Source organism: Chrysochloris asiatica, unplaced genomic scaffold, assembly GCF_000296735.1.
Source record: "Chrysochloris asiatica unplaced genomic scaffold, ChrAsi1.0 scaffold00164, whole genome shotgun sequence".
Taxonomy (NCBI): Eukaryota; Metazoa; Chordata; class Mammalia; order Afrosoricida; family Chrysochloridae; genus Chrysochloris; species Chrysochloris asiatica.
Window position 1 is genome coordinate 7,065,253 of NW_006408682.1, and position 17,523 is coordinate 7,082,775.

Consider the following 17,523-nt stretch of genomic DNA (forward strand, 5'->3'; position numbering starts at 1 on the left):
ACAGAGTCTCCGTGAGTGGGAATGGACTCAATGGCACCTAATTAACTGGTTAGAAATGGCTGTTGGTGAACTTGTTAGAATTTGGGAAAACCCTGACAATTTATAGAACCACGTTGTCTGTGATAGGGTAATATCCATGAAGCTACAGGGAAAGACCAAGGAGCTCTGGTAGCGTAGTGGTTACGAATCAGGCTGCGAGCCACAAGGTCAGCAGTTCGAAACTACCAGCTGTTCCGTGGGAAAAAGAGAAGACTTTCTGCTCCCGTAAAGATTTACAGGCTCCAAAACCCTGTACAGGGTTGCTGTGAGTCAGAACCGACTCCATGGCACATGGCATTAGCACAGGGAAGACCAGTTAATATCACTTTTATTCAAATTTACCCCCTAAACCATTAAAGCCAGTGATGATGAAATTGAAGAATTCTACCAACTTCTTCTGAAAACAAAAATCCTCACCACTGGACCAGTAAACAACATCCACATAAATGGAGAAAAGATTGAATTTGTCAAAGACTACATTTTGCTCAGATCAACCATTAACACTCATGGAAGGAGCAGTCAGGAAATCAAAAGCAGTATTTCATTAGGCAAATTTGCTGCAGAAGACCTCTTTAAAGTGTTGAAGAGCAAAGATGTGAGTGTGACAATTAAGGTGCATCTGATCTAAGCCATGGTATTTTTAGTAACCTCATATGTGTGTAAAAGTTGAACAGTGAACAAGGAAGACTAATGGATGCATTTGAATTATGGTGATGGAGAAGAATTATTAAAAGTACCATGGACCGTCAAAAGAACTATCAGATCTGTGTTGGAAGACATACATGATTCTTAAAATCCTAGAAGGACATCCTGTTTGGTAACGTGGAGGGTCGGTGAAAAAGAGGAAGACCCCCCCATCAAGATGGCTTGGCACAGTAGTGGCAGTAATGGACTTAGTTGTAGCAATGATTGTGAGGTTGGTGTAGGACCAGGCAGTGTTTCTTTCTGTTGTGCATAGGGCTGCTATGCATCAGTGCAGACTCGATAGCACCTAACAACAGCAATGATGAAATCATTTTCTTTTTCTAACTCTCCTCCCCTCCTATTTTGTATGAGATTACAAACAGTGTTGGGAGAAAAGAATACAAGGAGGCTTATCCAATTCACGAAAAAGACAACAGACTTAGCCACTGCTTCACTTTTCCAAGATTCCACTAGACAATTTTTACTTTCTTGTCAATGTCCAAAAGGGAAATAAGATAATCTAGCAGTGGCAAGCCAATAGGTGGCCTAGCTTCTTAAAATGCCATGGGGACTTCAAATTAGACGCATACTTCAAAAGAGGTGCAGATTCATCCAGTCTCAAAGCAGAGAGGGAAGATACTTGTTACTTTCTTGAGACAGAACGTCTTTTATTTACAAATGTCTACAGGTGTCTTGGCTTCTGATGTAAATAACCATTTTAGTGGGTTAGACTCTGCCAGATTAAGGCTGCCTGGGTGGTACAAATGGTTATGTAACCAATGGTTCAATTCCACCCAGAGGCACCATGAAAGAATGGCCGATGATCTGTAAGTCTCAAAGGTCACATAGTTCTACTTTGACACTCATGAGGTTGCCATGAGTTGGAATCCATTTAGCAGCAACTGGTTCGTTTTGGTTTGCTTTTCCTTGAGTTACATGGACTTCAGGAATTTCATTCCTTTCTCTACTGGAGGACCACAGTTTAGCCAAAGTAGTATCTCTCCGTTAAGAGGCTGCAATTGGAGGGCCTATTGGAATTACGGTGTCTATTATAAACCCTGAAAACAGACAGCTGCTTTTCCTGCATTCTCTTCCTCCACCTTGTGGAAGTGATAGAAGTGTGTCTTCACACCAAGTCACACATCAGCACATCATTTTAAAACGTGTCTCATTAGATCCTCAGTTTCTGGGATAGCCTCTGTATATGCAGACGTTTTCTGAAAAAATGACATCTGTCACTTCTCCAAGAAGGTTTAATTGTGTGTGTGCTCTTATTGTTTTAATCTCCTTTCTCATTTATGAAAGAAATGTCAGCCACTTAAGAAGTGGGGGAATGAGGCCTATTTCTTTGTCCCAAGAGGACAACTTAAAAAACTTAAAAGACAGAAAAAGCAACTGCTGAAAGGAGGTCTTATTTTTTTCTTTCTTTCTTAATAACTGGTTATTTTTCATGCTCCACAGTCTTTTGAGGGCAACAGCAACTATGACACACCGGAGCTGAGAACTTTCCCACCTCTTTCCACACGATTCATCAGGATCTACCCCGAGAGAGCCACTCATGGAGGACTGGGGCTAAGGATGGAGTTGCTGGGCTGTGAAGTGGAAGGTAATTATGTTTCCAGAGCCCCTTCTAGTTCTCCAGTTTACTTATGTGTTTGTTTGGTTTCCTTGTTCAAGCATTTATGCCCCGATGGTGCTGTTGGAAATTGCCACCTTTTCTCTCTGGATGGCCCTGTCTCTCTATAGCACACACCAAGAATCAGGACTTGTAACATCACACACTTTTCTTCAGTGTTTGCATAACTCCCCTTGGATTCAGGGATTCTTTTTTTTAACCCCCCTCTCATTCTTTTTTAAGATTTCAAAATCTATTTTTGATGCAAATTTGCATGTGCGGTGTTGACTGCTATCACATCCTAGCAGAAAGCAGCCTTGGACGGGCTGAGACATGAAGGGAACATCTTGGATGATTATCTTTTTAGGCTGCTATAGAAAAACAAAGGAGCTCTGGTAGTGTAGTGGTTATGAATTGGGCTGCAAACTGAAAGGTCAGTAGTTCAAAACTACCAGCTGCTCCGCGGGAGAAAGATGAGGCTTTCTGCTCCCATAAAGATTTACAGCCTCAGAAACCCTGTTCAGGGTCGCTATGGGTTGGAACTGACTTGAGGCACTTAACAACAACAACAACATAGAGAAATAAAATGTTACCTGTGCTCCTGTGTGTGAAACTGCTGGCAGGTCCGTTTAAGGATACGAGTGTATCAGTTTAGGCTGTAGGTGGAAGGTAGCATTGAGCACAAATTCGGTGGCCACACTGACCTCAGGATTGCACACTTCTCTGCATTGTTAACGTGTACTGAATAAGATGTCTGCCTGAAAAAGTAGTTTGATGGATGCTTATTGGACCATTTATTGATTCCATGCATTATCATTTCCATCTGCCTTAGTTTTTCCATCTCCATTGAGACCTTTCTACAGGTTAGCTGAGAGAATGACTATGGTTGGTACCCAGATGTTAATCAATTGAGCATATGCTCAGAGTTGTTTTAAAGAATGCATTTTAATATCACCTTCTTCTTGTGGTTTCCAAAATTATTTGTGTTTTGAGCTACTCAAATATAATTACATTCCTGAGCGCATTAAATGCCATAAAACTTTCCTTATGCACTAGAGCATCTTAGGTTATAAATCACCGCGCTGCTGAATAATTCATAGCTGCTTTTCTATGTGTTTGTTTAAAACCAGGCCATTATCCCATTCTTTACTCTATCATTGTTTCCATATTTGTAATCATGTCCCAGACCTCTGGGTTATCTAACTATTATCAACAGAGACCAAGAAGGATCCCGTGCCAGGGCTTTGGCAAGGATGCCAAGAAAAAGAAGGGATGGGCAGGTGGAACCAACTGTAGACGCATTCATCCTATTTGTGGAGAAATGTGGGCATCTGGAAAAGAAAGTCTGCTGCTCTGATGCAGGTCTTAAGTGTAGGTTCTGGAAAGACAGTCTGATTTAGGAGGTAGGGTAAATGAATGGTTGAAAAGACTGAGCCCAATGGCAGTTTGCCAGGGTAAACTCTGTAGTAAGCTAGAAATTGGTGGTGAAATGATTTGCCTGCAGATGTTTTCAAGGATTCGCAAAAGTGAGGAAGTTATCCCTGAGTCATATGGAAAACCAACATCTGGGAAAAGATTGTCAAGATTTTTATCACAATTAGTGAAAGGGAGTGTGTTTCTCTTCCCTTCAATCAATTAATAGGGCTTGAATAAATATTCCTCTGAGCCTTGTCTACTGGAGGCACCTAGAACCAGAAAAACTCACTTCCATCTAGTCAATCCCTACTTAACAGCAACCCTGTGTAGAGTTTTCAAGGCTGTATATCTTTATGGGAGCAGAAAGCCGCTTCATTCTTCCGTGCAGCAGCTGGTCGGTTTGAACTGCTGACTTTACAGTTAACAGCCCAGCGCTTATCTGACAGTGACACAGGACCCTTGGAGTTACCTAGATGTATACAGAAAGATAAGGTACAGGCCAGCCTTTATGAGCTTTCATCTTGTTTTGAGCTGGACTATATTTATGAAACATTTAGAGAACCATAGAAGATAAACTCTATTCAAATAGCAAAAGTGGAGAACACATTCAAGCACTTCCTAATTTTTTCTGCTCAATCGAAGCACCATTCAGTGTCACGTCCATAAGAAGCAACCCTTTCTTACAAACAGCCTTTTGTTTAGTACCACTCAGGCACTCCTTCTCAACTCCAGAGTCATGAATAAAACAACCTGAGAATTCAAGAGCTTTGCATATATAAGAGAGAATGTTTATGCAGATAATGATACATAAACTGGTAAGGCAGCCAACTCTACTCATCAGCGTTAACTACAGTCAAGTCTGTTCAGACTCAGAGCAACCCTGCCTAGGGTTTCCGAGGAGTGGCTGATGGGATTGAACCGCCAGCATATTATCCTACAATGCTACACCAGAACTCTGTAAGCAGCATTAAGAATGTAGAAGAGTACGCAAGACAGATAAACTAAAACCAAACCAGTTGTCATCAAGTCCATTCTAAGCCATGACACAACTGTTAAAAATACTTAAAAAGGAGCACTATCAAGAGGAAGGACAGTTTAGACAAGGCAAATGTCTGAGCTGCCAGAGAGAATTGGACTGATTCAGCTACATCACTGAGTAGAGCCTAGCATACACATTCTATATTTTATGAAGTCTGACTTGCATGCCGAAATGCTGTGTACACTATCTGGCCTTGGTAATCTCCTAGTTATTATTGGTGTGTGTACTTGGGCAATTGAGGAAGTTGAAACTTACATACATTTCTACATTTGTCATAACTGCTCTTTACTTAATCACAGTAACAACCAGTGTCAGATGTTTACTGAGAAAATGACAGTAACCAGAAAATTCCTACTGGCCAGAAACTGTAAAATAACAAGCTCCTTCCCACTTCCACCCCCATCCCCTCCCACCCCCACCTCCCGGCATTTTGTCTGGTTCTCCAACAGCAAGAGAAATGTACATTATCTCAAGTCTTGTAAAATGATATGCAATGCCGAAAACTGTAAAATATTAAACAGATTGCAAAAATGAGTAACAGGCTGGGGGAAAAAAAAAAAAAAAAAAGACTGCACTAGATTTAAAGGACTTCAAAAGCAATCTTTGATTAATGTTGGCCACCTTTCAAGTACAAATTTAAAGATAGGGGAATACCTGCCAACAGTGGAATGCAGACCTATGGGAGTCAAGGTAAAACGACCCGGGGATATCAGAAACAACTCTTCTCAGCAGACACCTGCTCTGCATAGAGGGATTACGGGTTGAGAAACTTACTTAAAGGGAAAAAGAGAAGTGGAAGGACTCAAAAATAGAACAACGAATGGAACTCCCATTTGGGGAAATAGTACTATTAATGATATGCTTTTTTAAAACTTAGTAAATATTAAGGATATGAATGAATTCATGGTGGGGAGAGTAGTTAATCTTATAGTCCAGGAACAGAGGACCCTAGGGCCATCTAGAGAGAAGAGCATGATCAGAGTGTGGGATCCTAACCAGAGAAGCAGTGACACCAGAGATGGAGGCAGAGATGAGGACATGGAGAAATAGAGCAGCTGAGGACTCTAGACTCATAGAAAGAGAAAGGCTGTGTGCTGGCGGCCAGGAGTCAGGCTTGCAGAATATGCCCTTGGGTTGTTTAAATGATTTTATATTTCTGAGTGTCTTTTGTGTATACCCCCCCCTCCAAACAAAACAAACAAATAAACATAAACAAAAAACCCAGAGAGAATATAAGCAACAACTGTAGAATGATGATGCATGGAGGAGATTGTAATCATTGCGATGAAACAATGAGTATAAAACCAGTGTTCTCACATTTAAACTATCACTCAATTCACAAAAACTAAAAAAAAAAAAAAAAGAATTCATGGCAAGTGAGTTTTCTAGCTCCTTGAAAATGAAAGGAAAGATGATCCAAGCAAAAATGTCTATCATCAAGGTCTCAACTCCAAAATCAAAAAAAACAAAAAAACTGTTGTCAAGTCAATTTTGATTCCTGGCGGCCCCGTGTGTTTCACAGAGTTTTCAGTGAATGTGATCTTTTGAGGGTAGATCGCTAGTCCTGTCTTGAGACATGGGTAGATTTAAACTGTCAGTCTTTTGGTTAGTGCCACTCAGGAACTCCTTCTCAACTCCAAGGTCAAGAATAAAATACCCTGTGAGAATTCTAGAACTTTCCAAAAGTAAGAGAGAATGTTTATATAGAGAATGATACATAAACTGGTAAGGCAGCGAACTCTGCTCAGCAGATATGGATCAAATACCAAAACACAACATTCCCTGATATATACTGCAAAATCCAGGCATATTTCACTCCTGAAAGCAAGGCAAACCATGGCCCTGGCCTACGTAGCACAGATTGGAGTTTTCTACAAAGGGATTAGCAGATTCAGCAGCCAAAACCTTAAGAGGACATTTCTGAGGTCTGTGATACTAACCCTTGGCTCTTGTTTCAGTACCTACAGCTGGACCAACCACTCCCAATGGGAACCCAGTGGATGAATGTGATGATGACCAGGCGAACTGCCACAGCGGAACAGGTGATGACTACCAACTCACAGGTGCAGAACCCATCTTCATCCCATTGCTGTGCCACAGTAGTGCATGCCATAGTGGGGGCCAGCTGATGGCTGTTTGTGTTGGTCTAACTCCTCATGCCAGTGGGCCATCAAGGTTCTGACAGTAAGGACACATGCATCATCATTTCTCTCATGCCAACCATGTCAACTAATTGTTCATAATATCCACAGCCATTTGAAATGCTAATTCATTTTCAGAGCAAAAAAACCAAAAGCTTAATTGACTAAGAATTTATCCATAGCTAAAGCCCCTGGGTGTGGCGCTGTGGGTTAATGCGCCAGACTGCAAAGCCGTTTGAACTACAAGGTTGGCGGTTCAAGCTCACCAGCCGCTCCTCAGAAACCCTACACAGGGTCGCTATGGGTCGGAACCGACTCGGTGGCACATAACAACAACAACAAAGCCCCTGGGTAAGGAGCTTTGGTAGTGTAGTGGTTATGAATCGGGCTGTGAACCTCAGGGTCAGCAGTTCAAAACTACCAGCTCTTCCGCCAGAGAAAGATGAGGCTTTCTGCTCCCATAAAGATTTATAGCCTCGGAGACCCTGTAAAGGGTCGCTATGAGTTGGAACCAACTCCACAGCACACAGCAACAACAACAAAGCCCCTGGGTGATGCAAAGGGTTTATCAGTGTGTTTAACCAAAAGGTGGTTGCCTCATATCCACCCAGACATGCCTCAGAAGATAGGCCTGGTGAGCCACTACTGAAAAGTCAGCCATTGGAAATTCTATTGAGCACAGTTCTACTCTGACACACATGGGTCTCCACAGGTTAGAGTTGACTTCATGACAACTAATTAAAATTGCTAAACTGATCCCCATCTTCCCTCCTCTCACTGCCTTCCTCCCCTCCCCTAACACATGCACTGTTCAAATACAACCACACACTCTAGAGTGTGTGTTTTCTGTTTCGAAATAGGTCAAAGTTATTCAAGTGGATTCTTTATGCACTTAATGGATGAAACCAGGCTTATACTTGAAATGCAGATTTTAAGTGTGGCTTTTATAAGTCATTGTGCATTAGAATTTACAAAGGCAGAATGAATTGTTGCTTCATATCACTACCAGCTAGCCTATCCATCAGAGCTGGCGTGTGCCAAGCAGCTATTTAATCTAGAATATCACTCCATAACATTCTAACACTGTGCAAACTAGAAAACAGCCTTCTCTTCCACTTGGAATGTCAGAGGAAATAATAGGCAAGTTGGGAAATGGGATTACACCACTTGGAAATTGGCCAAGGCAGGAGGATTTTCACCTTTCTGTAGGAAAAGCTTTCATGGGACCTTGACTGCTACCTGGGTCAAAATACAGTTTCATATAGTGTTTGACTCTCATTTTAAAATCTCCAGCTTCAGGGATTAAATATGAGCCCTTTGATGCCAGTCTGTGTTTTCACCCAGAAGGAGCTCAAAGAGCTGACATCATTCATTTCCATGGGAGAAACTGAGGGCTTTACCATGTAACGTCACAACAGTGCCATGTTATTGGCTAAGGCATTAATGTACATCCTACAGTACATTTTCAGGAGCTTCCGTAGCGTAGTGGTTATGAGTCTGACTGCTAACTTCAAGGTCAGTAGTTCGAAACTACCAGCTGTTCCATGGGAGAAAGATGAGGCTTTCTCCTCCCGTAAAGATTTACAGCCTCAGAAACCCTGTGCAGGGTCGCTATGAGTCGGAACTGACTCCAAGGTTCTTAACCACCACCACCACAGTACATGTTCAGTTACTTCAAAACCTGTCTTCTGACAGAGCAAGAGTTCAGCATTCTGAGATGGAAGAGGGGTTTTTAAATATATATACCTAGAGAGAGATATATATGGTAGCTCGGTGTCTCCATACAGTAAGCATTGTATTGTGAACCACAAGACTAGAGTTCAAGTGCACAGCCTCGCCATGGGAGAAAAATGAGGTTTTCTGCTCCCTTGAAGATTTACCTCCTCAGAGACCTTTTACAGGCTTCTCTGTGAGTCAGAACCTACTCAACAACAGCTCTTAACAAAAATACAGCTTTAGCACCATTCCCTGGGTTTACATTAAGTCCCATCTTCCTAAAGCTTTCTCCCTCTAAATTTCTAGGATACTTATTGATATTCACACGACCAATAAATGTCACATTTCTGTGGGCCTTTTAAAGCAAATCTCATATGCAAATAGCCACAAGTCACAAAAATTATTTTAATTAATACAGAAATACTTTCTATGTCAGACATCGGTTCAAGCAAAAAAAAAAAAAACACCCATCTCCCATTCTGTAAAAAAACAGAGAGCCATTCCAATGAAGAAAGTCTGGAATTTTCCTGGGTCTCCTGTAAGCCCTCTGTGGCAAATCCCAGACCCCCTCACACATCCCTAGTGAAATCCCTCATAGAAAGGAAAGACTGTACTCTTCAATTACACTTGGGTGCAAGGAGTTTTTTTCTTCATAAACCCTAAAGTGGTCAGTTACTATTGATTAGAAACAAAGCCTCAGATTTACTCCTCATGTCAGAACAACCAACCTTCTCATTTCTGTGTTAGTTCATGACTAAATCAATTGAGTCTGAAGCCTTTGAATGAAATAGGGCAAGTATTTTAGCCTGGAGCAAATTGTATATGGCAATAAGTTACAAACCACAGAAAATGGGTCGTTTATAGTGGAAACACTGACGACCCTGTAAAAGTACAAAGTTTGGTTTCATCCACAGCATTTAAAATCATTTCTTGGGGAGATAGAAAAAAATTCATTCTAAATTTTTTTTCTTTTTTTTTTACTTATTAAAAAAGGAAAAAACAGTTATTGTCTAATTGATTCCGACCCATGGAGACTCCATGTGTTTCACAGTAAAACTGGGTTTCATGGAGATTTCGGTGGCTGATTTTTAGAAAGAAGATCACAAGGTCTTTCTTCCTTTCACATAGCAAGAAAACAAGTTGATTTTCTCAGACCAGTACATGTGTTTCAATAATTTGTTGTTGTTGTTTGTTTTTATGTGCCACTGGGTAGATTCCAGATCATAGTGACCCCGTGTAACAGAGTAGAATTGTTCCATACGATTCCTGGGGTCTCTCATACTGCAAACATATTGTCAGAAGGGAGCAGTCTCTGGAGAAGGATATCAAGTTTGGTCAGAGAAAAAGAGGAAGACCCCCAAGAAGGTGGATTGGCCAAGGGGTAGCATCGATGGACTCAAGCGTGGCAACAGTAGTGAGGTTGGCCCAGGATCCGGCAGTGTTTCGTTCTGCTGTGCATAAGGTCGCTATGGGTCGGTACCGACTCGATGGCACCTAACAACACCAACAACAATTCCTGGTGTGGCCCTGTAAAATAAGCACTGGACTGCTAACCACAAGGTCGGCGGTTCAGACCCATCATCTGCTACTCTACAGGGTGGCTATGAGTCAGACCGGGCTAGATAACACTTAACAACAATAAAAACAGTGTTGATCATGCTACCTACTGTCCCCATGAAGCAGAGATGATTTTAGAGGGCATTCTTATGGCTCTCATTCATTTGTTACATTAATGTCAATTTGTCCTTTAAAAATTATTTTCTTGTATAAAGCTATGTTTATTTTACTCTGAAAAAAAGATTTGTTCCTCTTGTGTAAATGCTGGTAAGAAGCAAAAGCTTCGCCTAGCTCAGGTGTCTCCTATGACAAGCACTGGACTTCGGATCCCAAGATTGGCAGTTCAAGCCCATCAACTGCTCCATTTACCGTCTCAGAAACCCTATGCAGGGTCACTATGACATGGCACTAACCACAGCATTGCTCCCACTGAACTGCATTGTCTCTGCTAATTCCATCACAGGGTTTATTGTCAGAGTTGTAAATGGAACTAAACTAACAGCATTCTCCCTTTAACCCTGTTTGGGTAAGAGGGGGGCCAGGGAAATTGGGTTCAGTGTTCTCTTCAGTGGTTTTTAGTTCTTTAACACAGATGGTGTTGCTTTAATTTCTCCTCCTGGGGTGACCTATTTGTACATAGAAGAGAAGAAGTATTGTAGCAAAACGTTCATTACTTACAAAGAACAACTCTGAATTCCCGGTGAACTGCACCAAATGCATGGAAATTAGGAAAGATTGTGCGTGCCTACATTTGCTTGCCAAGGTGAAAATTCACCCCTGAAGTGACTCATTTGCAAATACCTTTGAAGTCATTGGATAATACAATTGGTTTCAAAGGCACCAGGAGGCTGAATTTCACTTTGGAGCTGTGTGTGCCCAACAGCAGACTTTGGCTCCCAACCTCTAGCAAAAACTGATAATGCATATCGGTTTTAAAAAGTCCATTTTCACCTTGAGACTTTCTCCTATAAGGCCACTGGGAACAGAATGCTAATGTATTCTGGACTCCCTCCAATTCTGCCATTATAGATCCACCTTCTTAACCCGTAATATATATAATTCCTTCATTTTTTTAGTGCCGGCCTCATTGAGGCCAGGCACATATGTGGTCACTCATCCAGCACATTCACTGGGAGTGTGAGTGGAACATGACTTGATGCTGTAGCTGATGAGCTCAGAAATCCTAAGACTGTTCCAAGGGCATGAGTTTTACAGCTTTCTCATTTGGGATCTGGATATGTAGCATGATTTCTTGTCTGTGGGACTTGCAAGCATTAGACTAGGATTTGGCCAGGATAAACACCATCGCAGATCTTTATCAAACGATACTATTGGAAGGTGTACAATTACAGGACCTTAGAACAACTTCCTCAATGTCTGTTATAGTCTTGGGCCCATCCCTCCTCCTTACCCTGAGTCGCTCAGTACTTTATCTCCTGGGATAACAGATTCCCTTAGCCCATGAGCTGCATCATAGACACACAAAGGAGAAAGGAGAACTGACCTTCTCAAGCACTTAACTGGTGGTAGCTGTGCGCCGTGGTGTTAGTGCTGACTCACAGTGACCCTGTATAGGGTTTCCAAGGCTGTAAATCTTTACGGAAGCAGAAAGCTTCGTCTTTCTCCCATGGAGTGACTGGTAGATTCGAACTACCAACCTTGTAGTTAGCAGCCCAGCTCATAATCCACTATGCTACCAGGATTCCTTCAAGCACCTAAGTAATAAGCATCGAATCAGTATTTCCCAAACTTAGCAGATTATAAAACTCAGCGGAAAGCTTTCAGATCTAGATTTCAAGGCCTCACTCATAGGAATGCTGCCTCTTGATTAGGTCTTATGAAGACAAGTAGCTAGATAGAGAGCTAGACAGAGAGATAGCATCCCGTCAGCTCGGATTCGTGGCTCTCTTACACACAACAGAGCAAAACATTTGTTCAGTCCTGCATCATCCTCACTATCGGCGGCATGTTCAGTCCATCTGTATGGCAACTCTGCCAATCCATCTTACTGAGGGTCTCCTACACCCTTATTGGTCCTCTGTGTCATCAGACATGATTTCCTCCAACAATTGGTGGAGGCTACCTCCGGATGAAGTGTTCTAAGAAACACTGTTCTTTTGTGATCCGTAAGGTTGTGTTATTGGCTCATTTTCAGAGATAAATCAGCAGGCCTTCCTCGCCAGTAGTAGTCTAGAAGCTCCTCTAAAACGTGTCAACCATGGACGACCTGCTGGTGTTTCAAATACTAGTGGCATAGCTACCAGTATCATAGCAATATAGAAGTCACTACAGCGCAGTAGGAAAGAACTCTGGTAGCATAGTGGTTACGAATCGGGCTGTGAACCTCAAGGTCAGCAGTTCGAAACTACCAGCTGTTCTGTGGGAGAACAATGAGGCTTTCTGCTCCTGTAAAGATTTACAGCCTCGGAAACCATGTACAGGGTAGCTATGAGTCGGAACCAACTCCACGGCACGTAACAACAACAACAACAGTACAATAGGAGTCCTGGTGTGGTGCTGTAGATTAATGCACTGGACTGCAAGGTCAGTTTGAACCACAAGGTCTGTGGTTCAAGCTCACCAGCCACTCCTAAGAAACCCTATACAGGGTCGCTATGACTCAGAACCAACTTGATGGCATTAACAACAACAACAGTACAATAAAAGTCCTAGTGTAGCACTATAGGATAAGCACTGGACAGGATTACTAATCACATAACCAGTGGTTCAAATCCACTAGCCACTCCTTGGAAACCCTACACAGGTTCACTATGCATTGGCACCAACTGGACAGCCTTAACATCAACACAATAGAACAAACTGACAGTCTGGTGGTAGAATAAATGGATAGTGATGACGATTGTATGCCGTAGAGTTGATTGAGACTCATAGCAACCCTGTATAAGGTTTCCATGGTAGCGTAGTGGTTACAAATCGGGCTGCGAACTGCAAGGTCAGCAGTTCAAAGCTACCAACTTTTCTGTGGGAGAAAGATGAGGCGTTCTGCTCCCGTAAAGATTTACAGCCTCGGAAACCCTGTACAGGGTCGCTGTGAGTCGGAACCAACTCCATGGCACACAGCCACCACCACCACATCTTTATGGGAGCAGAAATCCTCATAGTTCGCCCATGGACCAACTGGCGGATGCAGATTACTTTCCTCACGGTTCTCAGTCCAACACATGACCCACTATGCCACCAGAGCCCCTTGGAATAGACGGATCGAAATCTGCAATTGCAGCAAGCGCTCAGGCTCAGGTGATTCTTATGATTGGGTACCTTTGAGAACATCGCTTTTAAACAGAAGTATGGAGTCCTGGTGTGGTGCTGTAAGATAAGTTTTGGACTTCTAACCGCATGGTTGGCAGTTCAAATCCACCAGTCGCTCCTCAGAAATCCTATTTGTTGTTGTGTGTCATTGAGTCAGTTCTGGCTCAGAGATCCTGTATAGAGTTTCCAAGAGTGGCTAGTGGATTTGAACTATCAACCTTGCCGTTACCAGTCCATTGCTTATCCTACAGCACCACTCTATACACGGTCACTATGAGTCAGAGCCAACTCGATGGCACTTAACAATGACATAATGATAGGAGTGGAAAGTGGAAGAGCTAACACAGAACAATGGTGGGTAAAGTTAATTCTTAATTCAGCTACCACCTTGTTCCCTGTTTGGGAATTTCAAAAGCTATCCACACTGATTGAAATTTCAGTGCGTAACTTACTATTTGTTCAAATCTTAGGTTTACTAGGGACAGTGAAGAACTATTTTACCTCTTCCTCTTTTCCTGCTGTCTTCTACAGCTTCTCCAAACCACATACTTGGCAGAATATTTGTTCTTGGGAAAAATAAACAACTACAGCAACTTAAAAAAAAAAAAAAAAGAGGAGAAGCTGCTGCAGTCATTGACTTGTAGTGTTCAGTTTTAAAAATAGATTGTGGGGTCTACACTTGCAACTGCCCTGAAGGCAGCCATCTGAAACCTTGAAACCCTATTTAAAGTTTTGAGGTCTAGGTCAAGTATAATGTCCAAGTCACCAAGACATTCAGAGACCCTTGCTTTTCACTGTTGCCATTGTATGCCAGGCTTAGAATAAGAATCAGTGAACAAATTCTCAAACTCTCCATGTGGCCTGGCTGCTTTAGAAGATATGTGTTAAGTTAAATAAATTTTTTAAAAATAATGATTTGTATTTGATACTTGCGGTGAGTAAAATGTAAGTAAAATAGCTACTGTGGCTGGAAGAAAGAAAGACTTTTCACTCTTTGCTTCTAAAAGATGTATACAGCTTACAAACTGTCTGCATTGCAATTTCTCTACCATACTTCCTTTTTCTCAATTTTGTGTGTTACTGTTTTTGTTTTTCAGGGGGTACCACTGTGCTGACCACAGAAAAGCCGACAATCATAGACAGCACGATACAATCAGGTATGAAATGAAATAAAAATTTGGTCGATTCATGCACACTCCCCTGCCCCCACCCCCCACCCCCAAAATCACGCGTTGTGGCACCTCTCGGTTTTCAGTTTGCCTGAACGTCCTAGATGCCACGCGGCATCTGGTCTCTAAGCATAAGCCATAAATATTTCTTTTCTTTCATCCACATGTATATGCAGCAGGGAGTGCGATTTCCTTCCCCATCAGTAATTGCCAAATGGTGACAATTCCAGCCCGCGACTGAAGGAACTGAGTAACATACTTTGTTTAAACGCAGCACATCTAGGACATGGACTGTGTTTGCAAACTATAGGAGAAGAAAATCTCACAGGCAGCAGCCTGCCTATTTATTTTCATCGCAATTCTGCATCACCGAGACAGGCAAAGTTTGTCAGTTTTGTCTGCCACAGAGCTGGCAGCTTTACAAGAGCGTTTCCAGTGGGCGGGCCACAAAATGGGGGTTCGGGAAACCATGGCTGTAATTGTCCACGGGGCGAGGAGCCCTCTCAGGAAAAAGGGGCCGCCTCCTCCTTTTATTAATAGAAAAGCATAATGGCTTTTAAAGTCCTTGGTTTGCTGTGTATCACAAGCCAGTCACGGTAAAAAACGGTGGCTCCCCTCCCTCTCTCCTTTGTTTTTTGTTAATATTCTGTGAAATTCCTCCCCACAGACATACAAGAAGGGAAACAGTCAGTATAAGCAATCAGAGGTTTTAAATACTTAAAAGTTAATCATTAGCGTAAGGTGAACAGGTCAGTTTCCTTGCTTCTCCCATTTCCTTTATTGAAGCACACTCAGCTTTGGCCTCCACAGTCGTTTATTAATGGGGCGTGTGGTGTATATCAATGTTTCCTCAACATCATGACACTACCCAGCTCGGCTGGAAGTAGAAAGGCCAACTGTAATTAGTATGCTTCCTTAAAGGACACTGTCACTGTTGGCCTATTTAAACTGCAAAACAAACTTCTCTGTAGCTGAACTTAACCCCAAGTTTCCCTGTGGTATGCTCAGGTTGACGACAGTCCCTGCCACCACTAAACTCAAGCACCCTTATATGCCAAAAAAAAAAAAAAAAAAAAAAATCAAACAGAAGAATAATCACCTAAATTCTGGAAACTCTCTAGTCAAGACACATCTTGCTAAGTTCTAAAAGATGCCTTCAGAGATCATGTTCTTCCGCTACTGCAAGATGGTAGAATTCTCACCTTCCATGTGGGAGATAGGGGTTCGATGCCTGGTCAGGTGCAGCCACCATATTGCTATGGTGTTGACCAGGTTTCAGCAGAGCTTCCAGACTAAGACAGACTAGAAGAATGGCCTAGCAATCTGAAATGCAGGCAGTGAGAACCCTATGGATTCCAGCAGTTCAATCTTCAACTCATCTCAGGGCTGTAACAAGCCACAGCGGTGTTCAGTTCGCTTGTGCACCATCAAGGGCCAACTCCACTGCAGCTAACAACAAAAACCGCTTGAGTGAAGCCCCGTCTCAAGCCGTCTGTGTTCCCTGGTAGTTCTTTGCCTCCCAGGCCGATTTTATCTGAAGAAACGGTGATCACTGCCAACTGCCTCTCTATATCTTTTTATAATAGGGAAGAGGGATGAAATGAATAAACACTAAAACAACATTTTAACTATTGTTTTTCTTGCCAGAGAGTTACTTAAAACCACTACGAAATTGCCAACTAACTTGTTTCACCTCGTGTCTCCTTGCCTATCAAGTGTTTAGAGACCATTAAAAAATAAAATGGAAGCAATCACTGTGGAGGAAATGGAAAGTTATCGATTCTAAAAAAGTTTCCCCTGAACGTTGGGTAAGGCAGGGATGACTTTGTTAACGTATGAGGTGAAAGGTCTTTAACCTGGTGGCTTCAGAGAGGAACTTCAGAATTAGATAGCCATCTTACAGGGTACTGAGGTCAGAGGGTAGATATACAAATCATGAACCAGTAAGACCCATTTCCACCACTATCTGAACAAATTCACTTCAAACCGCCTGCCTTACTGAAAGGGGTGGTCTGGTTCTTTTTGAAGTCCATAATCAGCACAGAGTCCTTTACAAATTGACTTGGTTTCCTAACAGTTGTTCTGTTGTATGAGCCGTGAATCTGGGCTCCAAGCTTTTAATTGTGGGTCCTGGTTTGTCTGATCTCCTTTGGAAGAGTTCTATTCATTGTTGTCTCCCAGCAAAGCCAGTGCCCCAGCCCTGCTTGAAGACCTGAGCAGACATAGAGTTCAGAGGCCAGGTCTCAAAAAAACACAAAACAGACCAGTTTGCCATGAAGTCGAATCTGACTCATGGCCACCCCGTGTGTGTCAGAGTACAACTGTGCTGCATAGGGCTTTCAGTGACTGGTGTTTCAGTAGTAGATTTCGTGGTTTGACCTACCTCCCTTCTGGGTAACAGTGAGAGTGTTAAGCATTTGCATAACCTCAGAGATGTTCACCCAGTTGCTGATATGCACTGAATTGATACTTTATCATCCACACTGGTTTGGGATTTGTCAGTCGTCTTCAGCATAGCAGCAAAGGAATCTTCCAAACCTTTATCATAATCCAATTTTGTTGAAGACACATAGACTCAAGCCGAGTCTCTGATTTCGTTTTAAGGGAGTCCTGGTGTAGTGCTGTGGGCTAAAGTGTCAGACTGCAAAGTCGATTGAACTGCAAGATCGGTGGTTTCAAGCTCACCAGCTGCTCCTTGGAAACCCCATACAGGGTCGTTATGGGTCAGAATCGACTCGACAGCACTTGACAACAACAACAATCAATATAATAAACTCAAAGGGTGTATAATATTCATATAGTGTCTAGGTTGTAATCAGATGCATAAAAGTCTACTAATGAACTCTCAGGACCAGATGAGAACTGTATTTTTAATAC

The 17,523-nt window shown here is 42.3% G+C and overlaps 1 protein-coding gene across 5 annotated transcripts in view; it reads left to right on the forward strand.

Annotated features, from left to right (window-relative positions):
• Positions 1-17,523, forward strand: part of NRP1 (neuropilin 1) — a 201,057-nt gene that overhangs the window by 165,659 nt on the left and 17,875 nt on the right. For 2 of the 5 annotated variants that reach the window (XM_006871254.1, XM_006871257.1), the window contains exons 10-12: positions 2,185-2,329; positions 6,752-6,856; positions 14,575-14,634. In XM_006871254.1, coding sequence (XP_006871316.1) covers positions 2,185-2,329; positions 6,752-6,856; positions 14,575-14,634 — 310 coding nt within the window. Of the gene's footprint in view, positions 1-2,184; positions 2,330-6,751; positions 6,857-14,574; positions 14,658-17,523 lie in introns of those variants that run through there. The other 3 variants (XM_006871255.1, XM_006871256.1, XM_006871258.1) reach the window with 2 other exon arrangements.